The following is a 12,693-nucleotide window of genomic DNA, read 5'->3' as shown; positions in this document are numbered from 1 at the left end:
TGTGCAGTGTGTGCAACCATTCGACGATACCACACAGCAACAGCAGCAAACCACGACGGCCATTTTGACAGTTGCTCCAATGATACGGCTGGCCCACTCTTGCACCCATGCCTGCTATAGTACCTTTTGTTTACTTCCTATGCTATACCTCTGCGATGCGCTTTGCTCTTTCTTCTTTCTTCGGGAGCATAGGCTCTTGGGTAAGTTTATGCTACCCTCTCTCTGCTTCTCCAAACCGCTGTTGCTCTTTTACTCAAATGTGCACCTTAGGATGCCCCATGCGTAGAGAGAAGGTTTTTTTAGATATACATTTGATAGTTTTCTTCGCTCTTCTGGTACAGACAGTGGCAGAAAGAGCGATATCCTTTCAGTATTCTTTCGACACATTTTCATGAAAATAGGCAATCATCATTGATTGCTAAAACGATTTATTGCTTGGGTTTTGTTCAAAAGTTTTTGTTTACTTTAGTTTTTAGACATCTTTTTTAAAAAGATGTCATAAAAGTATCGTTTTTAAAATAACGAGCAGTATTTTTTGCTTTGTAATTAGTTTCCGTTTGTTTTGTTGAAAAATGTGTATTAACTCATTTGTTTTAAAATTTTTGAAGAATGCCATAACAGTTCAGGAATACAATACTGAATAGAAATTCTGTAGCTTAAGCTCTTCTGTTTTGAATTCATGTCTACTTCATACTTATAATTAACAACTAGAAGTGTTTATTTGAATCAAACTTATGAGACAGTAATTATAATTCATGGTTACGACATTTAGTCCATAATAACAATAACGTAATTGATTCAGTTTTTTAACAATCATGAACAAAAACCAACCAAAATCCATTGGTTTGTTTTTATTTCTATTGCTCCGTAACATTGATTTTTAATTAACAATGAATTTGCTATGTGACAAATAGCGACCCTTGATGTCATATATGGTCTGAAGGGCGGTTTAAACACACCAGCTTGTTTCTCGCCATGTTGAATGCGTCAACATCAACATTAAGCTATATTTGCACATGTGTATACATCTGGGATTGAGGAGTTTAGTTTGTTTCGAAATGGTCGTTGAGAAATATTAAATAAGCTGAAAAACTGAAGATTGCAATTTATCTATCTACTACTTTGAAAAGAATGTTCCGGAATACTTCACTGTAAATATTGACACTACTTTAAGCGAATTGCCCTTATTACCGACCAATGCGCTTAATGGCCATAATGTGGAGATCGAAGAACCGTTCATACTGAGGTAATTAATAAATTGAAATAAAATTTCACCCAGGCCAATTTTATTTTTTTTATGCCAAAAATTTGTAAAGTTGGCCTACCTTAAACTCTTCCAGTCTATTGTCAGTCAATCTTAATTACTTTAAATATGGGGTAATCTAATTCCAACTAATGAATATGAATGAATCTTTGAACTGAATGAACGAATCTGAATCGCTATTTCAAAGATACATGAATCTTCAAAGATCATTCCAGATCCAAGCTTTATGACTTTCAATAAGATCCCCTCGCTAACTTCCAACTGCCAAAGTAGGGCAAGGGGGTTGTTCTCTAGCCAGGGGGGAGTGCTCTTTATGGATTCAAGATTCATAGATCTTTTCAGAGTTGATTCCTGATTTAAATGGCTTCTCACTAATGATTCATATGAATGACTCTTCAGCTCAAAAGAATACGTCTGAGCTATGCTTAACGTAAAGGTAACGAATATTAGATAACGGGGACACAGTGCGTTCATAAAAATTGTAATAAAATATGTGAGCGAAATAACTACACATCTTTATTAAGTTTTATTATTCTGGCTCTACTCACAAATCATGAATAAATTAAAAACGTGATAATTAGTAAATACATATAGTACAAACATATAGATATACTTCGATACATGATACGGGTACTGCAAATTGCGCGGACTGAGTACCCCATTCACAATTAAATTGCTGAACAAATCAATTAATTTGTGTACGAGTACAAAGGACAAGGGTGGAAATCGAACGGTTCGAAGGTCAATGGGTAGAGATTAAAACTTTGAAACATGTAACGCTATTTTAACCTACAGGAAGGAAACAATTTGTAATAAAAACATGCAGACGAGCGCTCTAAATTAACTTGAATGAATTGAAAAAATGACCTCATCTTCATTAACTGGAACAGCATTTAGTAACTGAAACGGTTGCATAAACACTAATGTTGACGTTGTTCCAATAACTTTGGCCGTAGAATGAACGTTGCATTAATTCAATCGTGACATAGCGATTTGTGTAATAATAAGTTTAATAAACTCATCAGGGTGTTCTGGCCATGAGTTTCGAGTTTTACTTTGAAAAGCGAACTTTGGGTAGACATTTGTAATAAGGTCTAAAACTCACACATGAACCATGTAGTATGCAAAAGCAATCAATTTTGCTTTATTTTGTCTCTGTCTCTGGGCTCATTTAACCTTCTTGTTGTTGGGTAATTTTGTGTGGCTCCTCGACTAGGCACACTTCATGTCATGGCATCGCGTTTGATGGTATCTCCAGGCTTTACAGAACATACTTAACTATTTACACCCGTCTGTCATACTGCGCCAAAGAAATGCGAGAGTGTCACAGTGTGTAAGAGCTTTATGATGAAAGTAGTCATGCACGTTGTTCATTACACGATGATAACGGAAGAGAATTTCAGAGACCCCCCTCTCTCCATTAGTTGCCAAAAATGGACCCAACTACCATTCCGCTTAAGGTCTCCAAGAGATCCAAGATCCGCCACTGTTCGGAGAATTGATGCATCCTTTGAGATTTGATTCCTTGATTTGAGCGTCTCCTCTCTAAAGATTCGTATGCATTATGAATTGATTCATTAACACATTGATTATGTGTAAGAAATCATATAGATCGTTTGGTGTTCGCTGATCTTTCTTAAAAATCTACCATAGAGATCACATCTTCCCAATAATTGTATCTGCCTCCTACTACTTTCCAATCAACGGTTTCGTTTTGTTGCACTAATGCGGATCCATCCGAATGGCTCCTTTCACTCCCAACCTTACTATGAAACCAACGCAAATATACACACATACGGAGCTGAAGGTACCGCTCTCGTCTCTAAGTTTGCGCTGCGTAACGTCTCATTTCACGCATTTGCCGCGCACGACCAGGTGAGCTGTACGTGTCTCGGTTGTGCCAGCTTTTTTGAGGAGCAAGGGAAGTAACGAGTCACAGTGTCTGACCATGGCGTGGCGTCTCGCTACGAAGAGCTCGCAGTCGCAACGTAGCTTTTGTCTGGATCGCGTCGGGTGACTGAGACGCGCTCACACGTGCTTTTCGGCAGATTTGCTGTTGATTTTATTTTATTTTGTCAGTTGAGCCTAAGATCTATCTAATAGCATAGTGTGCGAACAGAAAACAATTTAAACGAATTCCAAATATCGATAGTTTTGAATTTGAGTACGGCATGCAAAAGGGCTGGAGTTCCTAGCTTTGATGTAAATCTGTGTTTATGCTAAATTGTAGACATTACATCCAGCTGCGAGAAAACATCAAATCTAACTAACGTTCACAGCAATCCGGCAGCCTAGATTTACCTACGGGGCGTTCCAGCTAGGCGCACGGTGAAAGGTGTCAAAATCGTGTGTTAGTTTTTGTTTCTACGAATGCACATATCAACCATACCGAAAGTGACCCACAGGATGATGATAAGCTTTTAAGCAGCGTGCCACCACCCTTGGACCCATCTTACGCAATTCTTAGTCTGCAATCAATTGCAACGGAACCAGCACGGGTGAAACAGCAAACAACCTTCAGCAGTTTACCGGGTGATTTCGCAAACAGATTAGTACATCGACAAACAGGTAAGTTATCGTTACATTCACCATTTGTAACGTACAAATTAACGTTATGTCGGTGATGAAGTTATCGTGTGTTGTTCAAAATTCTTTCGCTTTTTCCTCACAATTACATTTCCGTGCATTTCTATTTTATTTGTTCGAATTTCCAAACTTGCAACATAAGTAAGATTTAAAAAATACAACAATAAACTGAAAAGCAATGTAGGACGTCCATAGGTATTCAGGGTCACCTAAGCAATAAAAAAAACACTCATCATCGTACTCGGAAAGGTACATTATTATTTTTACACGTGTTGCCGGATCGAGAATCTGTTCGTGGGAACGAGTACGAATGATACTACAGATCGGGTCGATGCTAAGTAGCCGGTTGGTAATTGTTTACATGCAATCACGTGTACGGTAGCATGAAACCGGCACGACACTCACGTTAACCACAGGTCAACAGGCATTCTCATTTCCATTTGGTACGACGGGTGGTTCCATAATTCCATTTCACCAAAGATCGATTTAATGTATGCGGGTGTGTGAGTGCATGGGAAACTTTGCCATCTGTATGGTCAACTGGTGTAGTTTCCATCTACTGCTAGGAACCGGTCGGATTTTTTTCCACAGAGACCCCCATTTGAGAGTGAAAGACGTCAGATGGAAATAGTCGTAAACTGGACAAAAGTAATGCGTCGCTTTTCCTCTGAGAGAGCAAAACTCCCAGCACAACTGAGTCAATTATTGATGTACTGAAGTTCGTGATGGGTTGTGGAAACGGTGAGTGTTGACAAATAACGACCGAGCGAGGAATTTACGTCCTGCGAAAGCCCCAAACGTAGCAAGTAAGTGGGGGTCGGTGAGCAAAACAAAAGAAAAAGCCCGGAGAAACGGAATATATGAAGGACCCTTGGGCAAAAGATGGCACAATTTACCGGCGCTTTTGTGTCTTGTTATTTCCGGCTGTCCCATCTACAGATCGAAATGGTTTAAAACTCACGTACCATGGTGAACATCGTGCAGGCACATCCCAAGACTCGCGAGGTAACGCATGCGAAATAAACCCATTTCATGTCTTAAGCTCATCCGCACGGGCATCTTAAACAACAGCTTAGCAGCAACGTAAATAACATGGCAGATACCGACTTTCACATTGCATGTTTCATCTAGCACGTGTGTGTGTTTTTTTCTTCTCCAACCACTTTTGTCGAGTCGACAAGAACGTGTTTTGCATGACATAATGCGTAGGATAATGGCATTTTAAACATCCGCAATTGATTATCTCTTCGAAGGTTTAATGAACTGTAGGTAAATTGTATAAATAATTGTTTGATATGCTTTGAAATATTATTGGAACTAAAATGAGCATTAAACGAAGTGAATGGTTTGTAAATTTATTTAATTTCTGCTATTTAAATTATTGATATTTTTGGTTATTTGCGGAGTATCCAAACCCTTGTAATAAGGCTCCCGAATTCAGATTAATATTTAACTCTATGAACTTTGGTAAACTACACTTATATAGTGTTGGGCATATTTGATTCAGAGTTTGATTCCGCTTTAGACTACCACGGGTCATATGAATCTTTTAAGAGCCGATACCTGATTTGAATGACTCCTAACTCGATTCATATGAATGACTCTTCGCAAAAGATTCATTAAGCACAATACTAATACTATACCTTGTGCGATCTTTAACTACACAAGTAATGGTTGCCTATCGTCGGAATCGAACTACAGGTTATGTTACAACTGTTTATCCATAGAAATGTCCGGGCTGTTTGCAACAAATAACCAAATTGGACAGTTGTTTCAATCTAAGTGTTCATTAGCGTGTTTGACCCCGATTTGAAGGCCTCTATTTCTTGTGCGATGTACACACAAAAACATGCTGATAGAAACTACGTTGTCGTCCAAGTTTTCTTCGCACCCAACGGCCGTTTGTGCCGTTTCGTAACATTATCGCCTTGAACAGCATTGAATGATGACGGTAGACGATTGTTCTCATCGTTTCTGCGACTAGTGTCGCTATCATTATAATTATCTTCGCGGTTAGGCTATTCGCCGTTTGGTGCTGATGTGTAGTTACGTACCTGTGGAGAGTTCTTTGCATTCACTGCATTCATAGCTGGTAAACTTTACGTCAAGCTTGATGTGATATGTGATATATCCTTACACAATCGTTCATATAAAGCTTCTGTGCTGGTTTTCAAAGTTTCAAATCGTTGCTGACGGCACAATGTATATCAATTTAACCTGATGAGCGTTAAAGATATGTTGCATATAACAATTCGTTTGCGTGCGGAGTACGAACGACATTCGAGACATTAAGATATTGATTTTGTCAGAGACCTTGGTCTGTTACGACATTAAACACGTGTGTACAATATGCAATATGCAAAGTGTCACTCTTGAGCAAAGTGCTTTGAAACCCCTATAGAATCGTCAAGTTGGTGAAGAAGGCCAGGTAAGTGGGCAGCTTTGTGCTGTGCACCATGTTGGGCGGTATAATAAAATCTACGACTGTGTCACGTCCATTGATCACGCTTATATGCCGAAATCGTCTACTTAACTGATGCAAAACGGATGGGAGATAGAGAACGTGATGTGAATGGTATAGGCAAACAGCTACAGCTAGCTACGGATAAAATAACCTGATTATATTGCTCATTTGGCAATTAGTGATGATAGACCTATGATGTAGATCAACGACCCTTTTGCCATTGAAATGTCCGCAAACTTTTAACATGGTCCAGGGCTGCCACACTGCAGTGTAAAATTGATCGCAGAAGGAACGATTCGTTGCACATATTTGGCAAAACATTCGCGATGGTAGGCATCGGACCACAATATTCACCACTGAGAAGGGGTAGAAATAACGAGGGCAGCAAGCAGTGTATTCGCGGAAAGCAACAAAAAAAAATGCGTGCAGGGATGGTTCGATGCGTGGAATTGGTAAGGAGGGTGGTTGTTGTCTGGCAATTATCAGTGACCTTCTTGTCAGTCGGACCATTGTGCGGTTTTCGAATGTTTCGAGAAGGATTTAAGGCGCGCAGGCTGTGTTTTCTTTCCTAGCGTTCCCGACCGATATTCAATATGGTTGTGTTTTACAAGGCGCTTCGTAAATGTAGGTTATTTTTTTCTCACGAATCATTTGGATACTTTCAAAGTATTGTTTATATCATTTAGTAGTAAAATAGTGGAACCTCTTCTGCCTAATCGTGTAATGTAATCAGTAACGTATCCACAAAAAGAGTAACTGTAGCACGCACATTGACAAACTTAATCATAGTAAGCGGTAGCAACAGAAGACCATCGTCTTGACATGTGTTTACGGTGAGTGTTAACATGTAATAAACACGTGTCCGCAGTCATTACAAACATTAATCGAAAATGTATTTTTGTTTTCTTCTACATATGCTATCTACTAATGTTTTGCATTCGACATGAGTGCTTATGAATATTGGTTCACTACAACTTAGCAACTGTTTTAATTGTTAATTGTTGATTATTTGGTTCTTTGTTTGCTTTATTCCCTTTTACCGGCATAACAAGCTCAAGAGGTTTATAGGTCTGCCATTTTTGTCTTTCTTTGACTTTATTTACCAGCAATTACGGGATGATATTGGTCTGGGGATGAGGTTTTGGACCGGTCCTGTCGCGTGAAGACCGGCACCGCTACCAAATACGCCTCTGGGCCTGCTCAATCTTAGTTTGCTAGATACAGCTAATATATCAACGCTCGACTGAACATCGATCTACTTGAACATCGACATCAACGCAAGCATAGCTTGTTTGCAAAACAGATGTGTTGCATAGTCATGATTATGAGATCGTCCACCAGTAAGACAACTCCTCCTATCGACTCCCCATAATACATCGTATGTATGCAACTAAATTAATGTTATCGGTTTTAAGCTTCTCTTTGCTTTTCGTCCCGTATTGCACCACTGCATGACGTTCTTTAAGTGGTTTTAATCAATGCGCACGGTTTGTTGATAACTTGACTCTCACGTGACTGGTTATTAGCACGCAAGGTATTTTTGTGAAATTTATATTAATTTTATCTTCAACAAACCATACAACTAAGCGTTTTTCAAATTGTGAAATGTGGCGATTTTGGATAAACCTTTCGAGGCTTGTACCTCGTTCGAGTCTCGTATATTAACGTATATTAAGGTCAAAGTCGCCCACCATGCAATTCGGAGAAGTCGATTTTTTTCCAAGAAGAAAATAATGTCACAAAGATTGCTCAACATCTTGCAGATCACCTCGAAAAAGTTTACTTCTCGGATGACTCATCTGTTTGTTTGATATTTGCTATTATGGATGAATTTAGGATACTAAAGGAACTTAAAGATTAGCAGATTCAAAATCATGCATCTAACTTGATCGTTAGAGACCAGGATTAGATCAATGTAGGCTTCAATGGATTAAGGAGAATGGAAACGGAGTTAGAAAAAAATTGGAAGAAAAGTTAATTTCGGCATAGGAGAATTAACATTCTGCTTACCCAATAAAAAACTATATGCCGTAATTATTGTCATATAAAAAGCGATACCGAATGTATATTTATATTTTTTTTCCAGCCAGTGATGCCTAACGAAGACTCTTCCGTGCCACTATTGACTCGGCAGGGTTACTGGAAACCTTCGGCACGCTGCTACCGTTTCCTGCTGATCCTGTTGGTCGGTGTTCTGAGTGGCAAGTTACTTACCACTGCCCGCGCAAAACCTACGCTGCCATTCCAGCTGTCGCAAATTCCCGGCTTCACGCACATCGTCGAGCGTCGCCTAATGGATGCTATGAAAACTTACAGGTAAAAAGAAAGCCAGATCGGAAACGCGAAGAAAAAGAGAAAGATTTATGACGAATGTAACAAACATCCGGTCCCTCCTCCCCACCCTTTCCTTTCACCCACCACCCCCCCCCCCCCCCTTCCCCTCTCACCGCAAGGATTTTAAGAGCTGCTAAATATTTAGCCTGACAGCAACTTAGTGCAATCATAACTCATTGGCCATGGCATAGCTGAAGCTGAACTGTGGTAATGAGCAGACGCCAGTTTTCCAATGACACGAGGGGCGTGTATTGCAACAAACTACACTACACCGCATGTTAAATACCCATCATTCAGCATGAGCTTGGGAGTTGGTGTCAACGTGGCGTGGTAATTTCAAACAACAGTCAAACACCTTGGAAAAGTGCACTACTAACAAAACTTAAAAGAGGGAACGTGTCTTGGAGAAAAGCAAATAATTAAAATCAAATTAGCGTAGTTTTCTGCGCCGAGTGCGCATCTTACCATGCATCCCTTTCGACAATTGCGATAATTAATAGGCAGCGCTTCGCCCGAAGAGAAAGGTCTTGGGAGAAGTTGAAGCAGAAGCCCATCAGGCAAACTGTTGCGCTATTGCTTGCTGTGATTTGCATCCCACGTCGTGCTTCTTTTTTTGTTAAACACGCCGAGCTTGAAAACATGCCGCTGAACTCAGCGAACTTTCACTTTAACTGGCTTCAATGTTTGGCTACCATCGTCCAATAGTCTCGGCATGCGAATGTGGCGCGACGGCTGCCGTACGTGACTCACAGGGCCCACCTCACTAAAGCCGGTTTGTTTTGTAGATTTTTACTTTGCGTCTTTCATGACTCGCACTGTGTTTGTTTTAGTATTGTTCATTATCATTATCAGAGTGCTGATTAATACTGAAGAGGAAATCTAGAGTACTGAAATTCTTGGTAATACAATATTACACTTTTTTACACAACTTTATAACACTAGCTTACGCTAGCTCTCTACGTTATCAATTAATTTGGCATGCAATTCTTGTTACAACATATTATGGTTAATTTGCCGTTGCAAAAGCCTTCTACTGGAAGAAATAAATAAATATATAATGGTCCATCGTTCCTCTAGTTCAATAAACCCTTTATTGATGCATTTATTATGATTTATTTATTACCCTCTGCACTTAGTAATACAATCTCCAATGTTTTTCATCCTCATGTCTACTTTTCCTTGAGAGCCCGACAGGGGCTTTCTTTGTTACTCGTAGCAAAATAAAACTAGAACCGGACAGTGCTTTCCGACGAAGATGTACGCTGTTTTTAATGGCCATTTTGCACTTTCTGTTTTCTATTATCCCCATTTTCAGCGAGCGTCGTTTAGACGTGGAAAGTCTGCGGATGATCTACTTTCACGACCAAACCGTGGCTGTGGTTGAGCTCGGACCCGCCAAGCGACTCATCGGATGTGAGCTGATCGAGATCTAGTGAGTTTTGTAACATCTGCACATCAAGATAGATGGATTGATTTCACAAAAAATGTTGTCATAGAATGGTTATCATGTACAATGGGAGCCAGGTTCCAGGGAGCTCCAATGGAAATATGTACAATATACTGTAACTACCTCAATGTTCGATTGTTACTCTCTTCGCAGTAATGATGCAGACGGTGTGGAACTGTTACGCAATCTGTCAACGATAAACCGGCCGCTAGAAATATCTTTCCGCGATATGATCAAGCTGATGGAGCAGTGCGAACAGATAGATCGGCTTAATGAGCGCAACAGCTACCGACCTGTGGAGGCCTCTGACTCTTCGCCGATCGCTTACCGTATTGCGGGACCCGTGCGTGATGTGCCGGATGAGGAAAGCGGAAATAATTCTGGTTCCACCACCAACGACAACAGTGGATTTTTGGCTATGATCATGAAAAATCGCAGCAGTAAGCGAGGCATCTTCTACTCGAGCTCGTTTTCCCTGCTTAGTGGTATCATACCCGGTACCAAGTGGTGCGGAACCGGGGATATTGCGGAAAGCTATCACGATCTTGGAGAGGACGCCTCGATGGACCGATGTTGTCGTACGCACGATTTATGCCCAATGAAGGTCCGAGCGTACCAAAAGCGTTACAACCTGAGCAATAACTCTATCTACACAAAGTACGTTACGATAGTAATTCTAACACAACTGGCAATATAATTGGTAACTAATGTTGCACGCTTTCTTTCAAATGCAGGTCTCATTGCAAATGCGATGACATGTTATTCGAGTGCCTTAAGCAGACCAATACCTCCGCAGCTCAAGTGATGGGTAGGCATTTCGTACCCATTGCATGTAAGGATTCATTTTTAAAAACACATTCCATATCTTTCAGGATCAGTATACTTCAACCTAGTTCAAGTGCCGTGTGTGGAAGATACTCCTGGAGGTCCTCAGTTCCGTAAGGCGCGCGAAGGTTTTTAAGAATCGGTGTGTGCCTGAAATGCAATAGATGTATATGTACAACTTTATACGAATATAAGCGTAGCGAAAAACGTGAACACCCCAGCCAAAGGCACGAATCACTAGTAAAACTTCGTAAACAATGCCCTCAGCACAATGTTTACTGTGATAAAAGAAAAAGTCAACGATAGGGATGAAAGATCAGAAGATGAAGGAAACAAATTGAGTACGAAGGTTGCATTCGGTTGAACATCGTATGTGCACACGTATGAAAGCAGTACAACTGCACTACTAGCGATTGCAGCGTGCTTTAGACTGTAGACGCGTTAATTAGACTTCCTAAGAAAGCAGCAGGTACCTAGCGATGCTGTGAAGGATTTTAACATTAATCTTATCTTATCGTCCCTATACTTAACGATTGTTTTTATTGTTTTATTTGTCTAAATCTGTACTTTATGGAAGTTTTTCAATCACTTGGTAAATACGTATGAATATAATATTTATTGAATGTTACTAGGTGGTGTATTTTATACATGCTCGGTTGTACCTCAACATAACGTCATAAGAAAAATGATGAAAATGAAGATAGTTGAAAGTTCTTTGAAACTGGTGCAATTTATTCATAGCGATTCGCTTCAGCTAACGGTGCTGGCTCGGAAATTAGTGATACGGAACGACTACCAGTTCTGCGTTTGATGCTGTCAAGGCATCCAAGAAATCTCACTACGACGGAACTCTCTCATCCGGAACGTCTGCAACTGCGTGGTTGGGATATAATTGGACAGAGAATATATATGAAGATAGTGTAATAAACGAAGTGAATGTGTGTTGCAGAATGTGTGTTGTTGTGGCCAGATGTTCTGTGGCTCAGCGAGACAGTTATCAAAAGAAAAAAAAACGTATGTTGAACGATTTTTGCAATTGATTCTTTAATGTTTTAGCATGAATAAAGTAAAATATATATAGCCTAAATAGCTCTCGGTTCGATAAGTGAATCCAGTTTTCTGGGCCTTCCTTAATAACTTCGCTGTTTAAAGGCTCAAGGGTTCAACTACCCTTATTTGTTGTAGGCACGGAATCTAATTGGAGATGTGACACATATTTGAACATCATCCAGATTACTGGGATTTGGAAAAGTTTCGAAGGTTATTGGTGGTATGTTTAACCCACTACGGTATGTTGCTATGCGATTTACACATTGGCGGGCTCAAGAGCTGACATGAAAAATTATAATGTTATTATTACATTCGACTAAAAACTAAATACCAGCATTGATTTTTCTACTTCTATATAACAACATTTTCAATTATTTTTATGTGCAGCATTTGGCACAATTTTATAAAATAATGTAAATGTTTTTCATCTTTACTCTTGAACCTGCATACCTGTAAACGGCCTAGCCGATTTGGAATTCACTAAATTATGCACGCGTTACCAATTCCAAGTTTTGCGATTCAATAAAGCATTTTAGATTTCACTACCAACCTCTCCGTTTATCTTATTCACTTACGCGAGTCAGTATGTTTGGCTCGCCATATCCTATCTATTGTAAAACCCGGTAAGTCCTCTTTCCGTTTTTTTTATTTCCAATCTCCTTTGAAATAATCCTATACAAACGTCAACAAAAATGCAAGCACAATGGTTGGCAACGAAATGTC

At 39.8% G+C, this 12,693-nt stretch overlaps 1 protein-coding gene across 1 annotated transcript; it reads left to right on the top strand.

Moving 5' to 3' along the window:
- Positions 1-8,406: 8,406 nt before the first annotated feature.
- On the top strand, positions 8,407-11,056 carry LOC128307109 (uncharacterized). Its single transcript, XM_053044835.1, has 5 exons — positions 8,407-8,630; positions 9,964-10,080; positions 10,249-10,752; positions 10,830-10,903; positions 10,968-11,056. Exons 1-5 carry the CDS (start codon positions 8,407-8,409, stop codon positions 11,054-11,056), a joined length of 1,008 nt encoding a protein of 335 aa, XP_052900795.1.
- Positions 11,057-12,693: the final 1,637 nt, after the last annotated feature.

This window comes from Anopheles moucheti, chromosome X, assembly GCF_943734755.1.
Source record: "Anopheles moucheti chromosome X, idAnoMoucSN_F20_07, whole genome shotgun sequence".
Classification (NCBI taxonomy): domain Eukaryota; kingdom Metazoa; phylum Arthropoda; class Insecta; order Diptera; family Culicidae; genus Anopheles; species Anopheles moucheti.
Note: the sequence above shows the minus strand (reverse complement) of the source record. Positions and strands in the feature narration are given on the sequence as shown.

What these genes read in the sequence shown, in the direction of transcription:
- LOC128307109 (XM_053044835.1), top strand. Translation starts at nt 8,407, where the DNA reads ATGCCTAACGAAGACTCTTCCGTGCCACTATTGACTCGGCAGGGTTAC. An exon ending in GATGCTATGAAAACTTACAG is followed by an intron (nt 8,631 to 9,963) that starts GTAAAAAGAAAG and finishes CCCCATTTTCAG; the next exon opens with CGAGCGTCGTTTAGACGTGG. An exon ending in AATAACTCTATCTACACAAA is followed by an intron (nt 10,753 to 10,829) that starts GTACGTTACGAT and finishes TTTCAAATGCAG; the next exon opens with GTCTCATTGCAAATGCGATG.